This window comes from Vipera ursinii (genome assembly GCF_947247035.1).
Source record: "Vipera ursinii genome assembly, chromosome: Z".
NCBI classification, from domain to species: domain Eukaryota; kingdom Metazoa; phylum Chordata; class Lepidosauria; order Squamata; family Viperidae; genus Vipera; species Vipera ursinii.
In genome coordinates, this window is record NC_139517.1 from 14285543 (window position 1) to 14305831 (window position 20289).

At 42.4% G+C, this 20289-nt stretch overlaps 1 protein-coding gene across 2 annotated transcripts; it reads right to left on the minus strand.

Moving 5' to 3' along the window:
• Positions 1-2910: 2910 nt before the first annotated feature.
• Positions 2911-17608, minus strand: LOC310648611 (uncharacterized protein). 2 transcript variants are annotated; one of them, XM_083376529.1, is made up of 5 exons: positions 17353-17608; positions 13123-14204; positions 8303-8429; positions 6694-6795; positions 2911-5368 (listed from the first exon to the last, which is right to left on the minus strand). In XM_083376529.1, the coding sequence occupies exons 2-5, from the start codon at positions 14020-14022 to the stop codon at positions 4038-4040; spliced, it is 2460 nt and encodes an 819-aa protein (XP_083232655.1). In that variant the 5' UTR covers positions 14023-14204; positions 17353-17608; the 3' UTR covers positions 2911-4037. The 2 variants fall into 2 exon arrangements, with proteins under 2 accessions (XP_083232655.1, XP_083232654.1); XM_083376528.1 differs by having other exon boundaries at positions 13123-14207.
• Positions 17609-20289: the final 2681 nt, after the last annotated feature.

Genomic DNA, 20289 nt, shown 5'->3' on the forward strand with positions numbered 1-20289 from the left:
GGTTTTAAAGCACCCTTGCCTCATGGTTAGTTTCTGCCCTCCATCTGAATAGACCCAACTGGTTCATATTGTAAGGAAAATCTGTGATAGTGGAATTAATATTATAGAGGCGGTGCAACCTCTAGATTTCTTTTTTTTAATGTGAATTCTTGCACTGAGCAGAGGTTTGATCTTGGTAGCTTAAGAGGCTTTAAGAGGCCCTTTGCAATTTCTAATTGTATGAAATACTGAATGCACTCTTTGGCATATGTTCTTTCATCACATAAAGAAACATTCATTGTGTTTGGACAAGTTCAGGGTCGACTTCCCTCCAGAAGTTTAAGTTTATTTAATTTATATACCGCCCTTTTCCCGTAGGACTCAGGGCGGTTTACAAAGTATTTAAAAACATCAATACAATACAAGAGTTAAAAACAGTAAAATAATTAAATTTGATCCCTGAGGGGGAAAAAAACCCCACCTCTCAGCCTAGGCCGGAAAGCTGAAAGAGCCAGGTCTTCAGGTCCCGGCGGAATGACTGAAGGTCAGGGGCAGTCCTAAGCTCCACGGGCAGCTGGTTCCACAGGGCAGGTGCACCCACTGAGAAGGCCCTCCCCCTGGGTGTTATCCGCCGGCAGTCTTTTACAGGTGGCACCCTGAGAAGGCCCTCCAAGTGGGAGCGCACAGGACAAAGGGAACTTGATGCCAGCAGTAGGTGTTCCCTCAGATAACCCGGACCCAAGCCATTTAGGGCTTTATAGGTCATCACCAGCACCTTGAATCTCACCCGGAGGGCAACCGGAAGCCAATGTAGCTCGCGGAGTAGAGGTGTTACATGGGAGTATCGGGAAACCCCCATCACAACTCGCACAACAGCATTCTGCTCCAACTGAAGCTTCCCAAGGGCAGCCCCATATAGAGAGCGTTGCAGTAGTCCAACCGGGAGGTCACGAGTGCATGGGTGACTGTGCGTAGGGAATCTCGGTCCAGATAGGGTCGCAACTGGCGCACCAGGCGAACCTGGGCAAAAGCCCCTCTGGTCACGGATCCTATGTGATCTTCAAAATTGAGCCATGAATCCAGGAAGACGCCCAAGTTGCGAGCCCTATCAACGGGGAGGTAACACCTCACTCCCCATCGTTAAAGATGGAATAGTCTGGTTAATCCGAGATGCCGGTATGCATAGCCACTCAGTCTTGGCAGGATTGAGATGAAGCTTGTTTCTCCCCATCCAGACCTGGACCGCCTCCAGGCAACGGGACATCACGGCAAGGGCATCACTAGGTTGGTTCGCGGTGGAGAAAAAAAGTTGGGTATCATCAGCATACTGATGATACCCCACCCCGAAACCACGAGTGATCTCGCCCAGCGGCTTCATATAGATGTTGAACAGGAGGGGAGAGAGAACCGATCCCTGAGGAACTCCATAAACGAGAGGCCTCGGGGCAGATCTCTGCCCTCCTGTCAACACCGACTGTGAGCGGCCCAGGAGATAGGAGGAGAACCACCGTAAAACGGTGACTCCCACTCCCAAACCCCTGAGACCGCAGTAGGATACCATGGTCGATGGTATCAAAAGCTGCTGAGAGGTCTAATAGGACTAGGGCAGAGAAACAACCCCTGTCCCGAGCCCGCCAGAGATCATTCACCAGCGTGACCAATGCCATCTCCGTGCTGTGCCTGGGTCTGAAACCCGATTGGTATGGGTCCAGATAATCAGTTTCCTCCAGGAACAGAGGAAGCTGATGAGCCACCACACTCTCAACAACCTTCGCCAGAAAGCGAAGGTTGGAGACCGGATGATAGTTATTTAAAACAGCCGGGTCCAGGGCAGGCTTCTTGAGGAGGGGCCTCACCACTGCCTCCTTCAAGGTGGAGGGGAAGATACCCTCCTTCAAGGAAGCAGTTATTACTGCCTGGAACCAGCCTCGTGTCTCCTCCTGGGCCGCATAAACCAGCCAGGAGGGGCATGGGTCCAACAAACAGGTGGTGGAGCTCAGTTTCCCCATAATCCTGTCCACATCATCAGGGGAAACAGGATCAAACTCAGTCCAGATAACATGCTCAAGACCGTCCGATTCCTCCACGTTAGATTCCGCCCAGTCAGAGTCTAAGTTGTGGGTGCTGTGTGTGGAGGTTTTTAAGATTGGACAGCCAATTGTCTGAAATGGTATAGGATCTCCTGCTTGAGTAGCGGGTTGGACTAGAAGACCTCCAAGGTCCCTTCCAATTCTGTTATTTTGTTCCAGATTTTGTGTGTCTCTAGTCTAGACAGCTAGGTTGAGTAAACTCAGTCAGTTCATATCCCACACAGAATCATACCATAGTTTGATTTGTTCAGTACATGTAAGTCTTCAACTTACAACAGTTCATTTAGTGACCATTTTAAGTTACAACTAAAAATGACTTATGACCATTTTTCACACTTAATAACCATTGTTGCATCCCTATGGTCATGTGATCAAAATTCAGGTGCTCAGCAACTGATTCATATTTATGAGGGCTACAATGTCCCAGGATCATTTTACAACCTTTTGACAAGCAAAATCAATGGAAAAGTCAGATTCACTTCATAACTGGGTTACTAACTTTAAAACTGTAGTGATTCACTTAACAACAGTGACAAGAAAGGTCGTTAAATGGGGCAAAACTCACTTAACAACTGTGTCACTTAGCAACAGGGAATTTTGGGCTCAATTGCTGAGAACTACCTGTATATTGTTTTGGTTTAGGATTAAATTATATACTCAGGGTTGGATAAGACAGACTTCTGCTAAACATGCAGATACATTTTATGCATACGTTTTATATAAATCATTATTAAGGCCTCCCTTTGAAATACGTTTAATATTCCAGCCCAGGTTTAAACGTAATAATTGTCAATAATAGTTGTTAATGAAACAAGGACAACAGAATCTATTTAATGTACCAAATGAGTTTATTTTAGCATTATTCTTGACACGTATGGTTTTACAGTTCATTTTATTCATTTCTTTTCCAGACTCCATATACTTCACAATGGGTTGAGCATAACTTAAAATAAGGGATTTGGCCCTTGTATATTTGTGAAATAAATTAATAAGCTCCGCAAGGAACAAGATGGATTAAAGTCACAGTCCATTCAATGGACGGGGATTTGATCGCCCATCTCCCGGTTCGAGTCCAAAAGAGGAGAGAGGAATTTCTATAGTGTACTATGCAATGAAAGATATCCTCCCAAGGACACATTTTAAAAAAATAAATATTTATTTGACCATAAAAAACAGCCAAGCTGTTAGTTTTAATCTTTCATTAATATTTGGACTATTTTTTTAAAAAATAACATTGTCTCTGGCTGGCTACCTGGCTGGCTGGGAAATTCTGGAAGTTGAAGTTTATGTGTCTTGAACTTGTAGAAGATGCCCTGCAATTCCAGAGGTAGGAAAAATTAAAAATATGCTGGCTCTACCAAATCCTTAACAGGTATCAAAAGCAACTTGGCTCTGCCTTCAGGTAGCTTTTCTTTTTGACTCCTCAAGCCTCTCTCCTCATTTCTTTTTCTCATTTGCTCAAACGCAGGAGCAGCTACTGAATATTACTGGCTGCAAACACCGTGCACTTTGCTTACATCTTACAAGAAGCTTTTTCTTGCCTTTTTTGTGATAATGACTAAGGGAGCAATGATGCCTCGAGTTTTCCACCTGTTGTCTGTTTCCATATGCAGTGTTAATCCCTGGAGGTGATGGCAACACAAAAGGCTAGTCAAATATTTAGGAATGAGAAATGTTTTGTTTTAAAGGAAAAAAATGCTAAGGAAAGAGAACGTTGTGAGAATATTTGGGTTTTTCTTATAGACTGTATAGCATACCTGGACTATTATTATTTTTTTCCAGATGTTCCTCTGAATGTGATAATGAAGCCAAGCAATTTACAGCAGGTCGATTGCAAGGGAGGCTTGCAGCCTTAACAAGTCTCTCATCCCTTCCTATGTTGTCTGTTGCTATTTCTCTGCCAGCCGTTTCTTTTGCCCATCGCAAGCCTTGGTTTCTCTTTCGGCTTCCCAGGATGCCCAGCTACCTCTATGTAGTCATGCAATTCTGCTGACCGTTAGCCTTGGAAGAAGAAGCCAATGTTTTTGAAATCCAGGCAAGATTCTCATCCGATGTGGGTGGATCCTCACCCTTCATTCGGAAAGAGGCTTTTCCATCAGGTGGCGTGAAGGCCTCCTTGGAAGTGTTGGAAGATGGGTCTTCAGTGGGCCCTGCTGGGTCAGTGGTATTTGGATGCATGCGGCCATGCTTCACGAGGTGAGATATCTGGCTGAACCTCTGTCCACAGACCGCACAAGCGTAGGGCTTCTCGCCACTGTGGGTCCTTTCGTGCTGCACCAGGGTGGACCTGTCACTGAAACGCTTGGAGCAGACTGAGCAAGGATAAGGCCGTTCTCCAGTATGTACTCGCTGATGGATGGTGAGATTGGAGCTATGACAGAAGGACTTGCTACAGACAAAGCACTTGTACGGCTTGTTACCTGTATGGATCTTGAGATGAGTCCGAAGGTTGCAACTTTGGGAAAAAGCCTTCCCGCATTCAGGACACTGATAGGGTCGTTCCCCACTATGTGTCCGCAAATGGATATGTAAGTTGCTTGGATGCCTGAAACACTTTTCACACAATGTGCAGGCATATGGCTTCTCCCGGGTATGGACATATCGATGTTGGCGCAGGTCAAACCTCTGCTTGAAGGACCGTCCGCAATCCAGGCACGTGAGATCGGAGACCACAGTGGCACTGAAGGGAGGATTCCACGTGGTGACCGGGAGAGGGGCTTCGTGGACTTTTACTTCCAGAAATGCCAGCTGATGCTCTTTCTCCTGGACAGTCTTTTCACACAACTGGGTTTCCTTGTTCGGCATGGGTGGCTCATTCAGAACCTCAGATTTCTTCTTCTGTTTGGGGTGCTCCCTTACTGATGCAGTTGGCTTCTTTAGCTGTGATGGCCTAGCAACTTGAGGGGCCAGAGTCTTCTTTTGTTTGCCAGCCTTGGCAGTCAAAATTTGGCTTCCTGATTCCTGTTTCCTAGATGTTCTCTGCAGCAATGATGGTTGAGGCCTACCTTTTGTGGAAGCCAACTTTTCTGTCGTGAGCGACTGATGCTTCTTTTTTTTGGAAGATTTCTGCCTTGGGGAAATCAGTGGCTTTTTTAGGGGGAAGGTACTAGTTGGGGGCACTGATGCGGCAGCCTCTTTGATAGAGTTAGAAGATGGCTGTCTGACAGGTGTTTCCCCCAGGCCCACACTGTCCTGAGGTACTTCCATTGCGATGGCTTGTACTTTAACTGTCTTTGTGGCTCTCTTTAAAAATGAACGTTTTTCCGCCCCTTGGATAACTGTTGGTGACAGTTGGTTTCCTGCAATGGAAAGAAGTAAAAGCAGTTGCTTCTGAAGGAAACTGAAGAGTTTATCTCCTTCCTCCCCCCCCAGCCCCATTATTTAACTGGGAAATAGGCTTAAAGAAGAAAAGCTCTCTCTTGATTCCTAAACTGGATATTGCTATGGTAGGCTTTGCTCTGATTCAGAGAAAAATAACATAGAGCATACTTTCCCACTTCTTTCTTTTGGAGGTGTTCTCTGAAAGCTGATGGCATTGGGTTGGCTAGATGGAGAAGGGGGAGACAAAAATGGCTTTTTTTTAAAGGTTAAAGATGTGTTAGATTCTGGGGAAGTCTACCATGTCTACTCTGTCTCTTCAGGAATGAGAAAGTAGAAAATGGTGCAGGTTTTGTTGTTAAATTTTGGGAGTGTAATCTGGATATGTTCTTGGGGCTGCAGATTGGGCCTGGGGGCTCCACCCAGTGGGTTGCTTACCCCTAAGAACATAGATAGCTTCTTAAGTAACAGTAGGTAAAATCACTCAGATGGCATCCTTGACTGTGCTATTGAAGTCTCACCCCTTTTACATATTTTGATCATAGAGTTGTGCCTGCCATCTTGACTTTTTTGACCCTCTCCCGCAGACATCCCTAGAGAATTTGCACACACATAGCCCCCCTCCCCCAATTAATTTAAATCATAATTCCTGCTGCTAATTGTTCTGTTCCAGCCTACTACCAGCCCTGCAGAAAAGGCAGGGACAACCCCTTTACAAAAAGGCAAGAGGCTGGAACTAAGCCTGCCAAATTTATTGACACAAAACAGAGCAAACAGAGCAAAACCAAAACACGAACCATGAAACAGGAGCTATTCAAATGGTTGCCTTCAGCAAACCAGCCCTCCCACGCATTCCCCTTTTAAACAGTTCAAGGCGTGGCTTCTCTCTGCCTCCTTCCAAGGTGCCCCATTGCCTTCCTCTGTTTACTCCTGATTGACTGCCTCCTGCGTCGGGCGTCCTTGAACAGGGCCAGCTGTGGGTCATCTTCATCCACGCTGTCAGGCTCACACAGCTGGGTCTGCATAGTAACCAGATGAGAGGGGGCTGGCTGAGGGCTCTGCGAAGCCTCCGGGCTGTTCTCTGCAGGCTCTCCAACACCCCCCTCCTCCTCCTCTGAATCGTCCGACCCAACTGCCGAACCCACAGGCTGACCCTGAATCACAACACTAATAGCAGAACAAACAGGACTTACTTAGTATAGATGTCTATACCTAGATGTGTGTATTATAAAAAATAGGCTATGAAGAACTAGGCAACAGGTAAAGTGGATCATAACTAAACTCCCCGTTCAGTCTTCTTCCTTACCTATGAATCGATCTTTTGGAAAATTTATAGTATTATTCTGAAAATACAGTTCTCCCCCTTGCTGTATCCGGGTGATTATCTCGGGTTTCTCCAGTGGAATTCCTGCCCAAGAGAAAGAAGCAGAGCATAATCAAAGATTTATGGCTGTCCAATTTCTCTGTGAAAAATCCTGAAAGTCAGGTCAAACACAAAGAGGCACCACATTAATTTAAGTATTAAGAGCAGGCTGGGGGAAAAGAGAGTTGATCTAGATCAGAACCAGAGCAAGAGATAAATAAGGAGGCACCAATGTCAGCCCTATTCTTTTTCCCTTGAATGTCCCTTATTAACCTATAAAAAGAATCCTCGACTTACAACAGTTCACTCAGTTACAACAGTACTGAAAAATGTGACTTATGACCATTTTTCACAGTTACAACCTTTGCAGCACCACCATGGTCATGTGACCAAACTTCAGATGCTTGGCAACTGGTTCGTATTTATGGCCATTCCTGTGTGCCAAGGTCATGTGACCACCTTCTGCAACCTTCCATCAGGCAAAGCCAATGGGGAAGCCGGATTGACTTAACAGCTGGATTACTAACTTATCAGCTGGAGTGATTCCCTTAACAGCTGTGGCAAGAAAGATCGGAAAGTGGGGCAAAACTCACCTTAACAAATGTCTCACTTAACAAATGAAATTTTGGGTTCAATTGTGGTCGTAAGTCGAGGATTACCCGGACAACCCACAGAGACAGCATAGTTGCGAAGGTTGTGAAATAGGGGCAGGCAGATACAGTTCAACCCCAGCTTCAGCCCCAGAAGCTCACTGGAGGACTTTGGGTCAGTCACCCTCTAACTTCTGGGGTTGCTTTGGGGAGAAATAACAGGAGGGATTGCTATGTATAGGTAACCCTCGACTTACAACTATTTGTTTAGCGACTTTGAAATTACATTGGTATTGAAAAAAGTGATTTATGACCAGTTCTCACAATTATGACTGCTGCAGCATCTCCAAGGTCAGGTGATCAAAAATTGGGGCACTTGCCATGTAGTTTATGACAGTTGCAACATTCTGGGATCGCATGATCCTGACCGTTTGCGACCTTCCCAGCCACTTCCAACAAGTCAAGTCAATGTGGGAAGTCAGATTCGTCATAATGACATCATGATTCATTTAACTGCAGTTATTTGCTTAACAACTGTGAGAAAACAGGTTGTAAAACTGGGCACGGCTCACATAACAACTGCCTTGTTTTGCAACCGACGGTCTAGTCCCAATAGTCATCATAAATTGAGTATCTATATACCACCTTGAACTTCTGAGTGGATGGCAATATCTGAACCAAATAAATACCGGTACCTTTACAGAGCATTAGAAGGTTCAGACAACCACACTATGCTGTAGAGAAGACAACCATCATTTCCCCAAGACTTCCAGGGTTCGGCTAACTTAGCATTCCAAGACAGATGTCCTCCAAATGTCGTGGGCCACAAATCTCTTCTCCGGTCATTTGGGTCCTTGATCAGAAGCATTAAAAGCTAGATTCATCATGGGACTTGAAAAGCATTGTTCCTGAGTTGCCATGGAGGCAACAAGCAGGGCTGAAGAAAATTGGCCAATCCTCACCCAGAGTGGACAGATTCTGAAAGTTCTCCATCATGACATCATCGTACAGTGCTCGCTGCTCTTCAGTTAGCAAGGCCCGCTCTTCACTGGAGAACGTCACATCAATGTCTTTGAATGGCACTGGTGGCTTTTGGGTTGTGGAGAAAGGGGATGGAAGAGACACATTCAGAAATCAGATGAGGAAGAGAAAAAAAATAAAACTCCCAACAGATTAATCCCCAAATATATCAGTTGGAAAGCTTTTATGCACACTCCAATCCCTTCAGTGAGCTCTCTCAACGTAACAACTGTTAGAAGAAAGAGAGGTTCCATTCTGAGTTGGGATTTTGCAAGAATGATGCTGCAAAGGAGGTGATTTTATTTGACAGCATAAAAGGTAGACTACAATTTTGGGTACAGTGGTTGGTAATGTTTATAGGAAAGGTGGTCCTTTGTGAGATATGTGTGAATGTGCTCTTTATAATGTTTAATTGGGTGGGTGTGCAGCTCTGGAGGAGAAATGTTTTATTTGACTTTTACTAAGTTTACAGATCTTTTCTTTGATATGTTTCTATGTGCTGATTTGGGCACCACCTCTGTGCAACCAGGGAAATTGTATTGTGACAGGGCTTTCCCTGTCTGCTATTATTTACGCAGGTTAATTAATTTAGCCTGGTCATTAATTATCAATGGAGGAGATGGTTTAGTGATATTTGCAACTTTGTGTTGACTTTGTTTGCCACAAGTAGCTCTTGCTAATGATTAAAAAGAAAGATAGAGGCAGCGCAGGAATAAATTAAATTTCTGAATTAAATTTCTTCCAACACTATGGAATTCATATGATGTTCCTATTTGACTCAAACTCCATTACTGTGATGGGATATGCAAATGAAGAAGGGGTGGGGTGGGAGGATGTCAGCAGTAGCACCACAGCTTCCCATTCTCATTCCAGAGAGTGGCCCAAGACAAGAAATCGCACAATGCTGAACTGGATGAGGATGGGGTGTGTGTGAGAGATCAGGATAGCCACACCCTAGAACAGGGGTGTCCTACCTTGGCAACTTTAAGACCTAGTGGACCTGGATTCTGGTTTTGACATCACGGCGGAATGGTTGCAGGAACATGGGGCTCTGTATTTCGTGTTCGACTTCACCCCCCTGGGGACCCTGGAAAGGGTCGAAAGTCGCCCCATAAAACTGACAAGCAAGGAGGGAACCCTTGTTGACCATGGGAGGGCAGTGGCCCTTCCGTTTGATATGAGGAAGCCCTCCAAACCTGACTTTTAGAGCTGTGTTGTGGAACTATTTCCCTGCAGGAAATACATTTTATTGCTTGAGATGATGGAATATTTTGGATTACAAATCCTTGATTGATGAACAATTTTTATTATAAAGACCACGTACAAAAAAATGAAATGGATGTCCCATGCTCAACTTTAAATGGTAAAAAAATCATCTCTAACACCTGTTCCCAAAGTCTTCAGTTTGACATACTACCAAGAAAATATGGATGAAGATCAGAAAGTTCTCTCCGTGTTAAAATCAATACAAGAGACTATTGCTTTAGCTTGTGATGAGACTAGAAATAACACAAAGGAGATAAAAGAACAATTTTCTAATCTTAATTTACAAACCCAGAACATGACTACAAGCAGATCCAAAGGTTGAGGACCTAAAGGAAGGAACCAACTAACAGATTCAGACAACGGTGTGATAATATTGGAAATGGAAAAGACATCTTACCAATCAAGAATTCAGGACATATTCAAGGAAAAGAAAGAAGAACAGATTGAATGGAAGATAGAGCTCTTAGCAGAACTGTGGGGAATTGGAGAAGGAGAGGAAGGCTGTTTAATTAATATCAATGGGTTCATTCTTCCAAAAATACTTTAACCAAATGGTCTTTCTTATTCCAAACAATATACACAAAAACAGAGAGAAAAAATTACTTGATGATTCAAATGCATTGACTTGGAAAGTTAGTTGGCAAAGGAAGAAAGCTAGAGTAAGACTGAAGAAAATAGAGGTTTTGATCCATTAGATGGGATATTATACTATTAACTAAATGTTTGAATAAGGTGGAGAATAGATGATTGCTAGAAATATAAGTACTGTACTATCATAACTAGAAAGAGAAGATGTGTAACTAGAATATTAGATTTTGGTATAAGAAAGTAAACAGGAAAACGTTAAGAAGTTTGAATATGGGAAGCTTTTGGTTACCCAAATATAACTTACTTGGAAATTATAAACAGTAGAGACATTTTGAACACTGATGGGAAATTAAAATAAAAAACAAGCGAAAACAGAATACTGATTTAACAAATGGATATTAAGAGCAAATACAATTAAGATACGCCTTGGTTAGAAAAGTAATCTAAAATTGATATTATTGATATTATGAGAAAAATGTAACAAAGATGTTGATATTCAATTGTGTATTTATTAATAACAATAAGAATTGTATTTGCCTAGTGTGGGAAAACAGGTACTACCGGAAGAAGAGAGGAAACTTTTGATGGTGTAATATTGGATCTAGATTGAAGAAGTTAATCTATACCACTGAATTACTAATGGACCCAGACAACACATTGTCTATTAAGTATTTGATTGTAAAACTAGAAAATTAATAAAATATTTATATATATATAAAAGATCTAGTGGACCCCAGCTCCTAGAATTCCCCATGCTGGGAAGTCCACAAGTCTCAACAGTTGTCAAAGTTTCATCTAGCATTTGAATAAGTACTGATCTGATATTTATATTACTTGTAGTTATTTTATAAGAGTTAAAGTGCGATAGATTTAATATTTTATTGTTGTTTGCATATGGTAGACTATGATTGCTTGTATTTTTATACCCTGTATTGAGCTCTGGGAAGTCGGGGAAGGGGGAGGGGGAAGGGAGGGAGGTGTTGGGGAGGGTTGGGGAGAGGGGAGGGGGTTGGGAGGGGTTTTGTCTTTTTTAAAAAATGTATTGTAAAACTTTTCAATAAAAAAAAAGTCTCAACAGTTGTCAAGGTTGGACACACCTGCTCTAGAATCTCCCAGGCTATATTTAGTTATTTAAATTTGTTTGTTGCTTATTTCTTTGTGGGGCTACTCTGGGCAGCTTGCAACAATACAAACAGAGAAATGAAAAGAAGCATAAACATAACTGTGGTAAAGTAATGGAATGATAGAATGAGCAATGAAAACAGACATGATACAGTCTATTAGACTCAAAGGTTATAGCTTTAGTCTGGCAAGATTCTGTCCATCAGGTGTAACAATGTCAATATCTTTCTATTAGGTAAAACAATATCCTTTATATTGAAATAAAGAACTGGATTTGTTTGAATTTCATTGTGCCATCTTAGGCCTGACAAGTACTTACAGCTCCCATAAGCACTTCACCCATTTCAAAATGTTACAAGGAATGTAAAAGAAACCATTTCAGTGCCTAGGTTCGCTCTATGAGGGAGATAGGTGATTTTAAGATATGATATATAAATAAATAAATAAAATTTATTTCCTGCATGCATTAAACTACATAATAACCCCACACAGAGAGATAAATAATTTTCCTCATCTGGTGCCATCTAGTTGAATTGTCATTCACTAAAATTTTGGAAGTTTTATTTGAACACATTTGAAGGACACCTAAGGGAAAGATGCTGTATACACGGTTTTACTGAAAGCTACAATACAAGTTGTGACTTTTCTTCAAGCATCTTAAATGACCACAGGTGATAAGCCAATTTAGAGGTCTTAGAGGCAAGAATCTTAACCTGATTGCCTGCACCATCAGGTTGAGGCAACTGTTGTGGCTTTGCAAAGAGAAAGCTACACATTTTTTTTGTATGTGGAAAAACCCCAGATGCAGACTTAAGTTAGAATGCTGACAATTGGTTAACAAATTTAAAAAATTGGTTAACAAATTGGTTAACAAAAAAAATATGACAAGAATAAAGTGCATATCATTAGTGGCTCAAAACCATCATATACTTCCTATTTGTCTTTGCAAAGCCACATCAGGCACCTCAACCTGATCCCGCTAGCCCAGGGGTCTTCAAACATGGTCCTTTTATGACTTGTGGACTTCCTCCCAGAATTCCTCAGCCAGGCATGCTGGCTGAGGAATTCTGGGAGTTGAAGTCCACAAGTCATAAAAGGGCCAAGTTTGAAGATACATGCCTTAGCCTATGTAGTGAACCAAATTAAGAGAAACCTGACATAGGTTTCAGCCATATCCAGGCTGCAAAATCCAGGTAACTACTAGGATGGTAGCAAGCCTTTTGTGGATCTAATGGCTGTCTGGATTTTTACAGCCCAGATAGGGTATGCCTGAAAATAAATCAAGCACCTCTGCCACTATATTCAAGAGAGTCAGCTAATGTAGTTTGGTGGAAATTAAAATATTTCTAACAGGCAGGTAATCTTAAGTTTTCCAACCCAGCTTTGCATCCGTTCATTTAGCATATTGATACAGGTAGTCCTTAATTTATGATCAGTTGCTTAGCAACCATTTGAAATTATGAAGCTATTTACAAACGAATTTCAACGTTGATGTCTCCCCCTCCCACAAGCGTGTGACTGCATTTTGGGCGCTCGGCAACTAGGACCCTTTTAGAGCAATTGGCAGCTTCCTCGGAAACAAGCATTTCACATTTTACCCATAGTGAACAGCAGGTTCACTTAAGAACCACCATGAAAAAGGTCATAAAATGAAATCTGGTCATGCCCCATCACAAGACCGTAATTTCCAGGCTCAATTACGACTGTAACTCGAGAACTACCTGTATAACTAAACTCAGCAGTTTCCTGTATCAAATTCCTTTTCCAGCACTTACGTCCCTCTCACCTCATTTCCCAGCTGGAAACTTTCAATGAGATCCACAGCCTGAGCACAAGTCTCTGGACAGCATCCTCGGACCCAGTCTTGCATTTCTGGGGGCAGGATGGTTAGAAACTGCTCCAGTATTAGTAACTCCAAAATCTGTTCTTTGGTGTGCCTTTCCGGCTTCAACCAGCGCTGTCCAAGGGCCTGGAGAATTTGGCAGGTTTCTCGGGGGCCTTTGGCTTCCTGGTATCGGAATTGCCTGAAGCACTGGCGTTGCATTTCTGTCGTGATGCCATATTGGTGCAGGATGCGCTCTTTGACCATGTCGTAGTCATTAGCAAGATTGGGTTCCAAGATGCTGCAGGCTGAAAGAGCTTTGCGGCTCAGATATGGCTTCAGTTTAGTAACCCACTCTGCCCTGGGCCAGCGGTTGGTGTAGGCCACAGACTCAAATCCCTCCAAGTAATCTTCAATGTCATCCTCTAGGTGGAGTTGAAGCATCCATGTGTTTTTCAGTGGAAGGGACAAGGGCGGTACAACCTCAGGAACAGTATCCACACCCGCCACAACCTCTTCAGATGAACTTGCTGGTTCTGAGCTCTTCAGAGGACTATCCATTTCATTAGATTGCAGCTTTTCATGGTTTGTGGCATCTGGCCATGACTGGCTGCTCGTTGATTGCAATGCTTGAGTGCCCACAAGTGATGAGCCATTCTCAGCATCTTTCCAGCATTGAGATGCTTTGGGATGACCTTCCTCTGGTGTCATCTGATGGAGCAATTCTCCAGCGTTCCCACAATACACTAAACGCGGTACCTCAGTTACGTTTGTAGAATGATGAGTCTCTTCAGAAGTTGGTTGCAAGTGGCTCTCCATGTCAGCATTCAGTCCAATCTCCATTGTAGTAGCGATTGTCTTCATCTTTCCAAGATCAAAACTACTTTCCAAGAAGCTGTTGAGATGGGCTTAACAGTCAATCCAGTCTTTTAGAGCCAATAAATAATTTGCTACTATAGCTATGTGCTGTGAAATACTCTTGACAACAGATGGACCAAGAGATGTAGCAGCCTTCCAGTCTGAAACTGCAATGCTTCCAAGGAATCCTTCTAAGCATAGAGAGGAGGGGGGGGGAGTCAAAGGCTTATGGTTACATAATTAAGATATCTCCTAATTTCAGGAAGAGGTTTATCACCACAATGCCCGGGGGGGAGCAAAAACAAATCAGAATCTCCTTTCTAGAGAGTTTGGATACACAGGATGTTGTGAACTGGCCAATTTTTATGTATTTAAATTAGTTGAGTTTTATATTATCAAACCCTGATATATTCTAATCCTTTTAAGAGTCTTCTAACACTTAAACACATTTTAGGTTAAAAAAAGATGGTATATAAGTTTGAGGGGGAGGAATTATTTCCAAGTATTGTTTGTGGATCATATCGTATTGAAGAAAGACTATTTAAAATTGAATATCGAGCATGTGTTCCCACAACTGAAATTTCAGGTCCAAAATTTCAGAGGAAGCTATTTCAGGGGAACTCAAACTGGCATCTACTTGCCCTATGTGATGGAAAATTAGTGCTAAAAATTTAGAAGAAATTTGTTTAGCCCACTTTTTAACATGAATTCACCTAATCTATATGTGAGACCCAGTTTGGTGTAATGGTTAAGGCATCAAGCTAGAAAAAGGGAAACATGAATTCTAGTCCTGCCTTAGGCATGAAGCCAGCTGGGTGATCTTGGGCCAGCCACTTTCTCTCAGCCCTAGGAAGGAGGCAATGCAAACCACTTCTGAGAAATTGCAAAGACTTTTTCCAGGCAGTCTCTGAGACTCGGACACAATTAAACGGAAGGAAAAAAAATCTATACCTGAACCAGAGTAAAAGTGCGTGGTCTTATTCATTCTCTAAATTTTAAAAATGTAAACAAATCCATAAATTAGGCACAAGGAAACAATGTTACTGAATTATAACTCTCAGCAACTTTTCAATTATCATGGCAAAGGGTTAAGGATGTTGGCATTCGCAGATAGCAACAACAACAATGCATACTGGTGCTGAAATAGATTAAAACTTGGGGGGGGGAATGAGACGTTGAAACTGATCTTAATTCTGCAGGTGTATCTGTTCACTCCAATTCCACCATGAATATTGGCTGTTCAATGTCTCCTGATATGGAATGTCCTTTATTGATGCAACCTGGAATGTATTCATCAAGGTTTCAAAAATCTCTTCATGGACAGCATGAAATAGGGAATATTGCATCAGAGCTTGCCTCTAGCAATGTTTGTGAATATTTGGCCCTGATAAAACCAGACTTGTTCCAATTCTACAAGCCAGGTCTTCCACCCGAATGGATAGAATAACTGGCCTCAGAACAAAGGAAGGCGATGTCTGCTGTACACTTCCCAGCCCCATCAGGAAGTATGCTCAATGACAAGGGATACTAAGAGAGTCCTCGAATTACAGCCTGACCGGTCATAGTTACCATTCAAAATTATGATGGACCTCCAAAAAGTAAGTTATGACCCAATTTTGAAGTTCTACTGTCATCTACCCCTCCACAGTCACATGACTGCATTTTGGGCACTTGACAAAGTTTGCATAATGGCCATTTGCAGCACCCTGTGGTTATGTGACCATGATTTATGACCTTTTTTTTGCCAGAGAAACCCAGTATTTACAATGGGTTCCTTTATCAAATGTCACCAAAGAGGTCATAAAATCAGGACTGGAAGTGTGGTGACTTACTTTACAGCCATCACAATTTATGAGTCTAATTATGGGGCTCAATTATGCTTGAAGATTACCTGGAGTTCAACAGCATTGGGGGTGTCATAGGTTTTCTATCCCTGTTTCAAAGGAAACCTCCTCAACCTGAATAGAACTGAGTTCCAGATTCTCCAGCCTGCATGGCCGTTGCTGATCCATGGGAGGAAATAACCAGACTTACAATCAGGCAGGCAAAAGAAGAAATACAATAGCTACAATACTGCTAGGACACGGGTAGGCAACCTTGGCTCTTTTATGACTCGTGGACTTCAACTCCCAGAATTCCTGACCCAGCTATGCTGGCTCAGGAATTCTGGGAGTTGAAGTCCACGAGTCATAAAAGAGCCAAGGTTGCCGAACCCTGTGCTAGGAGTTAAAACATTCAAAATTCCAGGTTGAAAAAAAATAGTGGTCATATATTGTTTCCTCTTTAGAGCCAGTGCCTTCTGCATTGTAGGAAGCTTTGCACGTAGACCCGATTTGCAGCTTTGCCACAAGCCAGCTGAGATCAGAGGCAGAGAACCATTTGCCTGTAATATGCTGGCCTAGATTGTTCCTTATTATTTGTGTACTGTGTGTTCTTTTTCTTCTGAGTGATTGCCAGCAAAAGTTCTGCTTTTTTTTGTTTTTGTATTAACCGAGTGTGTTGAGCTATTGGTTGCAACAGAAATTGACCAACCAGCCTGCCACCCAAGCCTAATGACATAGGCTCAGAGTGAGTAACTTGCTCAAAGTCAACCAGCCAGTTTTTCGTGCTTAAGGTGGGACTAGAACTCACCATCTCCCGGTTTCTAGCCGAATTCCTTAACCACAAAACCAAACCGGCTTTCCCATCCACGTACTGGATATAAGACACCTAAAAGGGGTTTACAGTTGTTTCATTTTCCTTCCTTTTGTGGTAGCTGCTTCCGTTTGGTCATGATCAGTGCTTTTTTTGTAAAAGAAAAAGGTGCCGGAACTCACACATGTCATACAACCCGCCTTGCCCTACCCTACAAGGTTCTATCCAAAAAAGGTGCCGGAACTCCGTTCTGAGCGTTCTATGAGAAAAAAAGCCCTGGTCATGATGCAGCATTGTCTTTTGTCAAACCTGCCTCTTCATCCCCAGGAGAACTAACCAAGACTTTCCCATCTTCTCAAAATCTAGAACCTTTAAGACCGGCTCAGTTCCATTTCTCCCAGCAACTTTCATCCCTTCTGAGATGTAAAAGTATGACTCAACCTTAGCGAGACCTGTCCTCTAGCTGTTCATGGTCATGTGCTTTATATATCTACATATATATACACACATGTGTTCTGGATCAAGGTCCATCTTTTCACTGATGAACTCAAACACCCAGTCCACAGCTTTACTCCTCCCCACCTTTCTCAGCCCAGAGGCCCCCCTGCTTCTTGGGGTCAGCAGGCCATCACATCCTACATGTCCCATCAAATAAGCGCTCTATGACATAATATATTCACGATGCACAATCAAGCAACATACCTTCTTGCACTTCCTACTCCACTGAAGGGATTCCTTGACTCACCCAGATATTCTTGCCAGTGCCTCTCTTCCTGTTCCTTCTATGAAATCATCTTCCCGCACCCCATCGACCCACAAATATTCTCTCTTCACTTTCCCTGGCAACTCTTCACACCTAGATGGGGTGCAACATTCTTCTAGCCAGTATTTCTTCCACCTGTGCCAATCCTTCTGGGTTTCCTCTTGCCCACCAATTGTCTGGCTGCTTCTTCGGCTGTCTTTTGGCATCTGCTCCTCTGATCTTGCTGTGTCTTTTCTCACAGTCCTATTTGCTCAGACAGGCAGTTCCTGCTCTGCGGCTGTCCAATCATAAACATCTGGAGGCTATTTTTAAACCTCTGAATTAAGCATGAGATAGGCAGCAAAGGCTGCCACTCTGAAGACGCAAGACTGACGCTTCACCACAGATTAGTTTCCCCCCCTCTTCTGCTTTCACTCCCAATTCTGACATAGCCACCTCTCACTCTGCATTTCTTTGTGCAATCCAATCCACAAACTTTAATCCAATCCACAAATCCTTTTTTGATAGCCAAAGGGGCATACAGTTTGCATGTTTATATACTCTTCTGCCGACTGAGAGAGTCAAGCAGGCAAGGGATAAAATACACATACATACATACATATAAATATTGATCATGTCCATTTGGAATATATAACAGAAAAAGGAAACTTGAGAGTTCACAAGGCTGATGCTATATGGAACAAAATTGTGACCGAATCTGCATGTTCTGCTTTGGATACCATGAAGGCCGCCCCCCCCCCCCAGAAGGTAATAAGGAAAACAAGTCATGAAGAGGATGTGTAGCGTCCCAGACAATCCCGCGGACCCTGCTCAAGCATCAAGCACCATTTGATGCTGATTTTTTACAACTTACAGCTTTCACCCTCATTCTAGCAACACTAAGATGCACTGCCATTTTTTCAACTCCTTTGATGAAAGAAAGATAATAATAACTTTATTGTCACTTTGAATGTACACCAGTTGGCATGCATTGAAATTAATAATAATAATAATAATAATAATAATAATAATAATAATAATAATAATAAGAAGAAGAAGAAGAAGAAGAAGTTGGAAGGGACCTTGGAGGTCATCTAGTCCAACCCCCTGCTCAGGCAGGAAACCCTACACCATTTCAGGCAAATGACTGTCCAGTCTCTTCTTAAAAACCTCCAGTGTTGGAGCATTCACCACCTCTGGAAATGAAATTTCGTTGCATACAGCTCTCAAAGGGTCACCACCTCCGATATACACTCCTTGTTTGTGGCCAGCTCAAGTTTCAGAAAGTCCATTTTAGTCTCTAGGGAGCGAACGATGGCAAACAGGACAGATGGAAACGGAGCTCCGTGTGGATTAGCCCTCAAATGAGCTTGTATTCCTGCATGAAACCTCGCCTCCTTTCTTTTTTCTGATCCTGTGTCTTCCACCTTTTCCTTAAAGGGGCTTAAAGATTGCAGTTTACTGGAGAATCTGGGGGAACATTTGCAGAAGTTTGTGCCACGTTGTTCCTCAGGTCCTAAAGCTGCCACCCATTGTTTAGTGACTTGGTTGGAAGTACGCCTAACATAAAATAAAAAATCTTCCTAGGTGTGGAGTACCACAGTAAACAACATACATTTTAAAAAATCAGTTACACTTATCACAGTCATCGCTTTTGAGGCCTGAATCATGAAAGCTCATTTCCGCGGGAAATGTACTGTCTGCCTGTAAGCAAAAAACACTCCCCATCTCACTGCCTTTGAAAAGAATTGATTTCAGAATAGGTGCAGACACTACTGGGGTAAATTTTCTTCCCATCCTGTGGGAAGGCCTTTCTTAGCCCTGCTGCTTGGAAAGCAAATTTTGGCTGCGTAGGACAGAACAGCCCTCAACTTATACCCACAGTTGGGACCAGAATTTTTTGTTGCTAAGCAAGGCAGTTAAATGAGTCATGCCTGATTTTACAAGCATTTTGCCACGGTTGTTAAGCAAAACAGCTGCAGCAAATCATGCAGTCATCCTGCAAATCTGGCTTCCCACATTGACGTTGCTTGTTGTAAATAAGCTGAGATGGTCGCAAGTGATAATCATGTGGCCCCAGGATGCTGCAACCATCACAAATACAAGCTGGTTGTCAAGTGCCGAGATTTTGATCAAGTCACTGTGGGGAAGCTGTGACTATTGTAAGTGCAAAGACCAGCTCTAAACCACTTTTTTCCAGTGTTGTCATAACTTCGAACAGTCACTGAACTGTCATAAGTCAAGGACTATCTGTATTACCTTCAAGTTCTTTCAGAAAGCAATGTTTACACACAGATTTCCCTTTTTTTTTAATCTAGTAAATGAGTTGTAATCACTCTTTGTATATTGCTTCTAACTTGCAAATCCCTTTCATCAAATGTTGAAACACAATAGCCATGAGCTTTTATGTTTCTGTGCCACAGAAATTACATCTTTAATCTCTTTTACAACACAATAGATGAATGGATCATTTTATTGCCAAATAATTTGACAGGGTTGATAACAAAGTCAGGATGGTGGCCATAAAGATGTGATTGAAATTTCACTCATTTTTTAATGTGTGTTACATGTACTTCACTTATGTTTTTACACAACACACATAAAAACAGATGGGAGGTTCAGTTGCATCCTCATGTCTACTATTTTGAGTTTTCCTGCTTAAATTTTATTAGTTTTTATAGGGTTAGGAATAAGGTGGGGTCAGTATTTGGGTTGAGGTTGGGGTTTTTCCAAATAACATTCTCAATATTTAGCAAACAGCATGTCTGGGTTCATGTGTTTAACAAACAATAATAGATAATAGTTAATTATTGTAAACAATATGTTAATTAATCGCTTAATAGCCTTCTTCTTGCTAATGTATATTCAAAGTTACATATCACATTCCTTTCTCTCTA

What these genes read in the sequence shown, in the direction of transcription:
- LOC310648611 (XM_083376529.1), bottom strand. Translation starts at nt 14,022, where the DNA reads ATGAAGACAATCGCTACTACAATGGAGATTGGACTGAATGCTGACATG. An exon ending in TCAGAATCTGTCCACTCTGG is followed by an intron (nt 6,796 to 8,302) that starts GTGAGGATTGGC and finishes TCTCTTGGGCAG; the next exon opens with GAATTCCACTGGAGAAACCC. An exon ending in TCCAAAAGATCGATTCATAG is followed by an intron (nt 5,369 to 6,693) that starts GTAAGGAAGAAG and finishes TTTCCATTGCAG; the next exon opens with GAAACCAACTGTCACCAACA.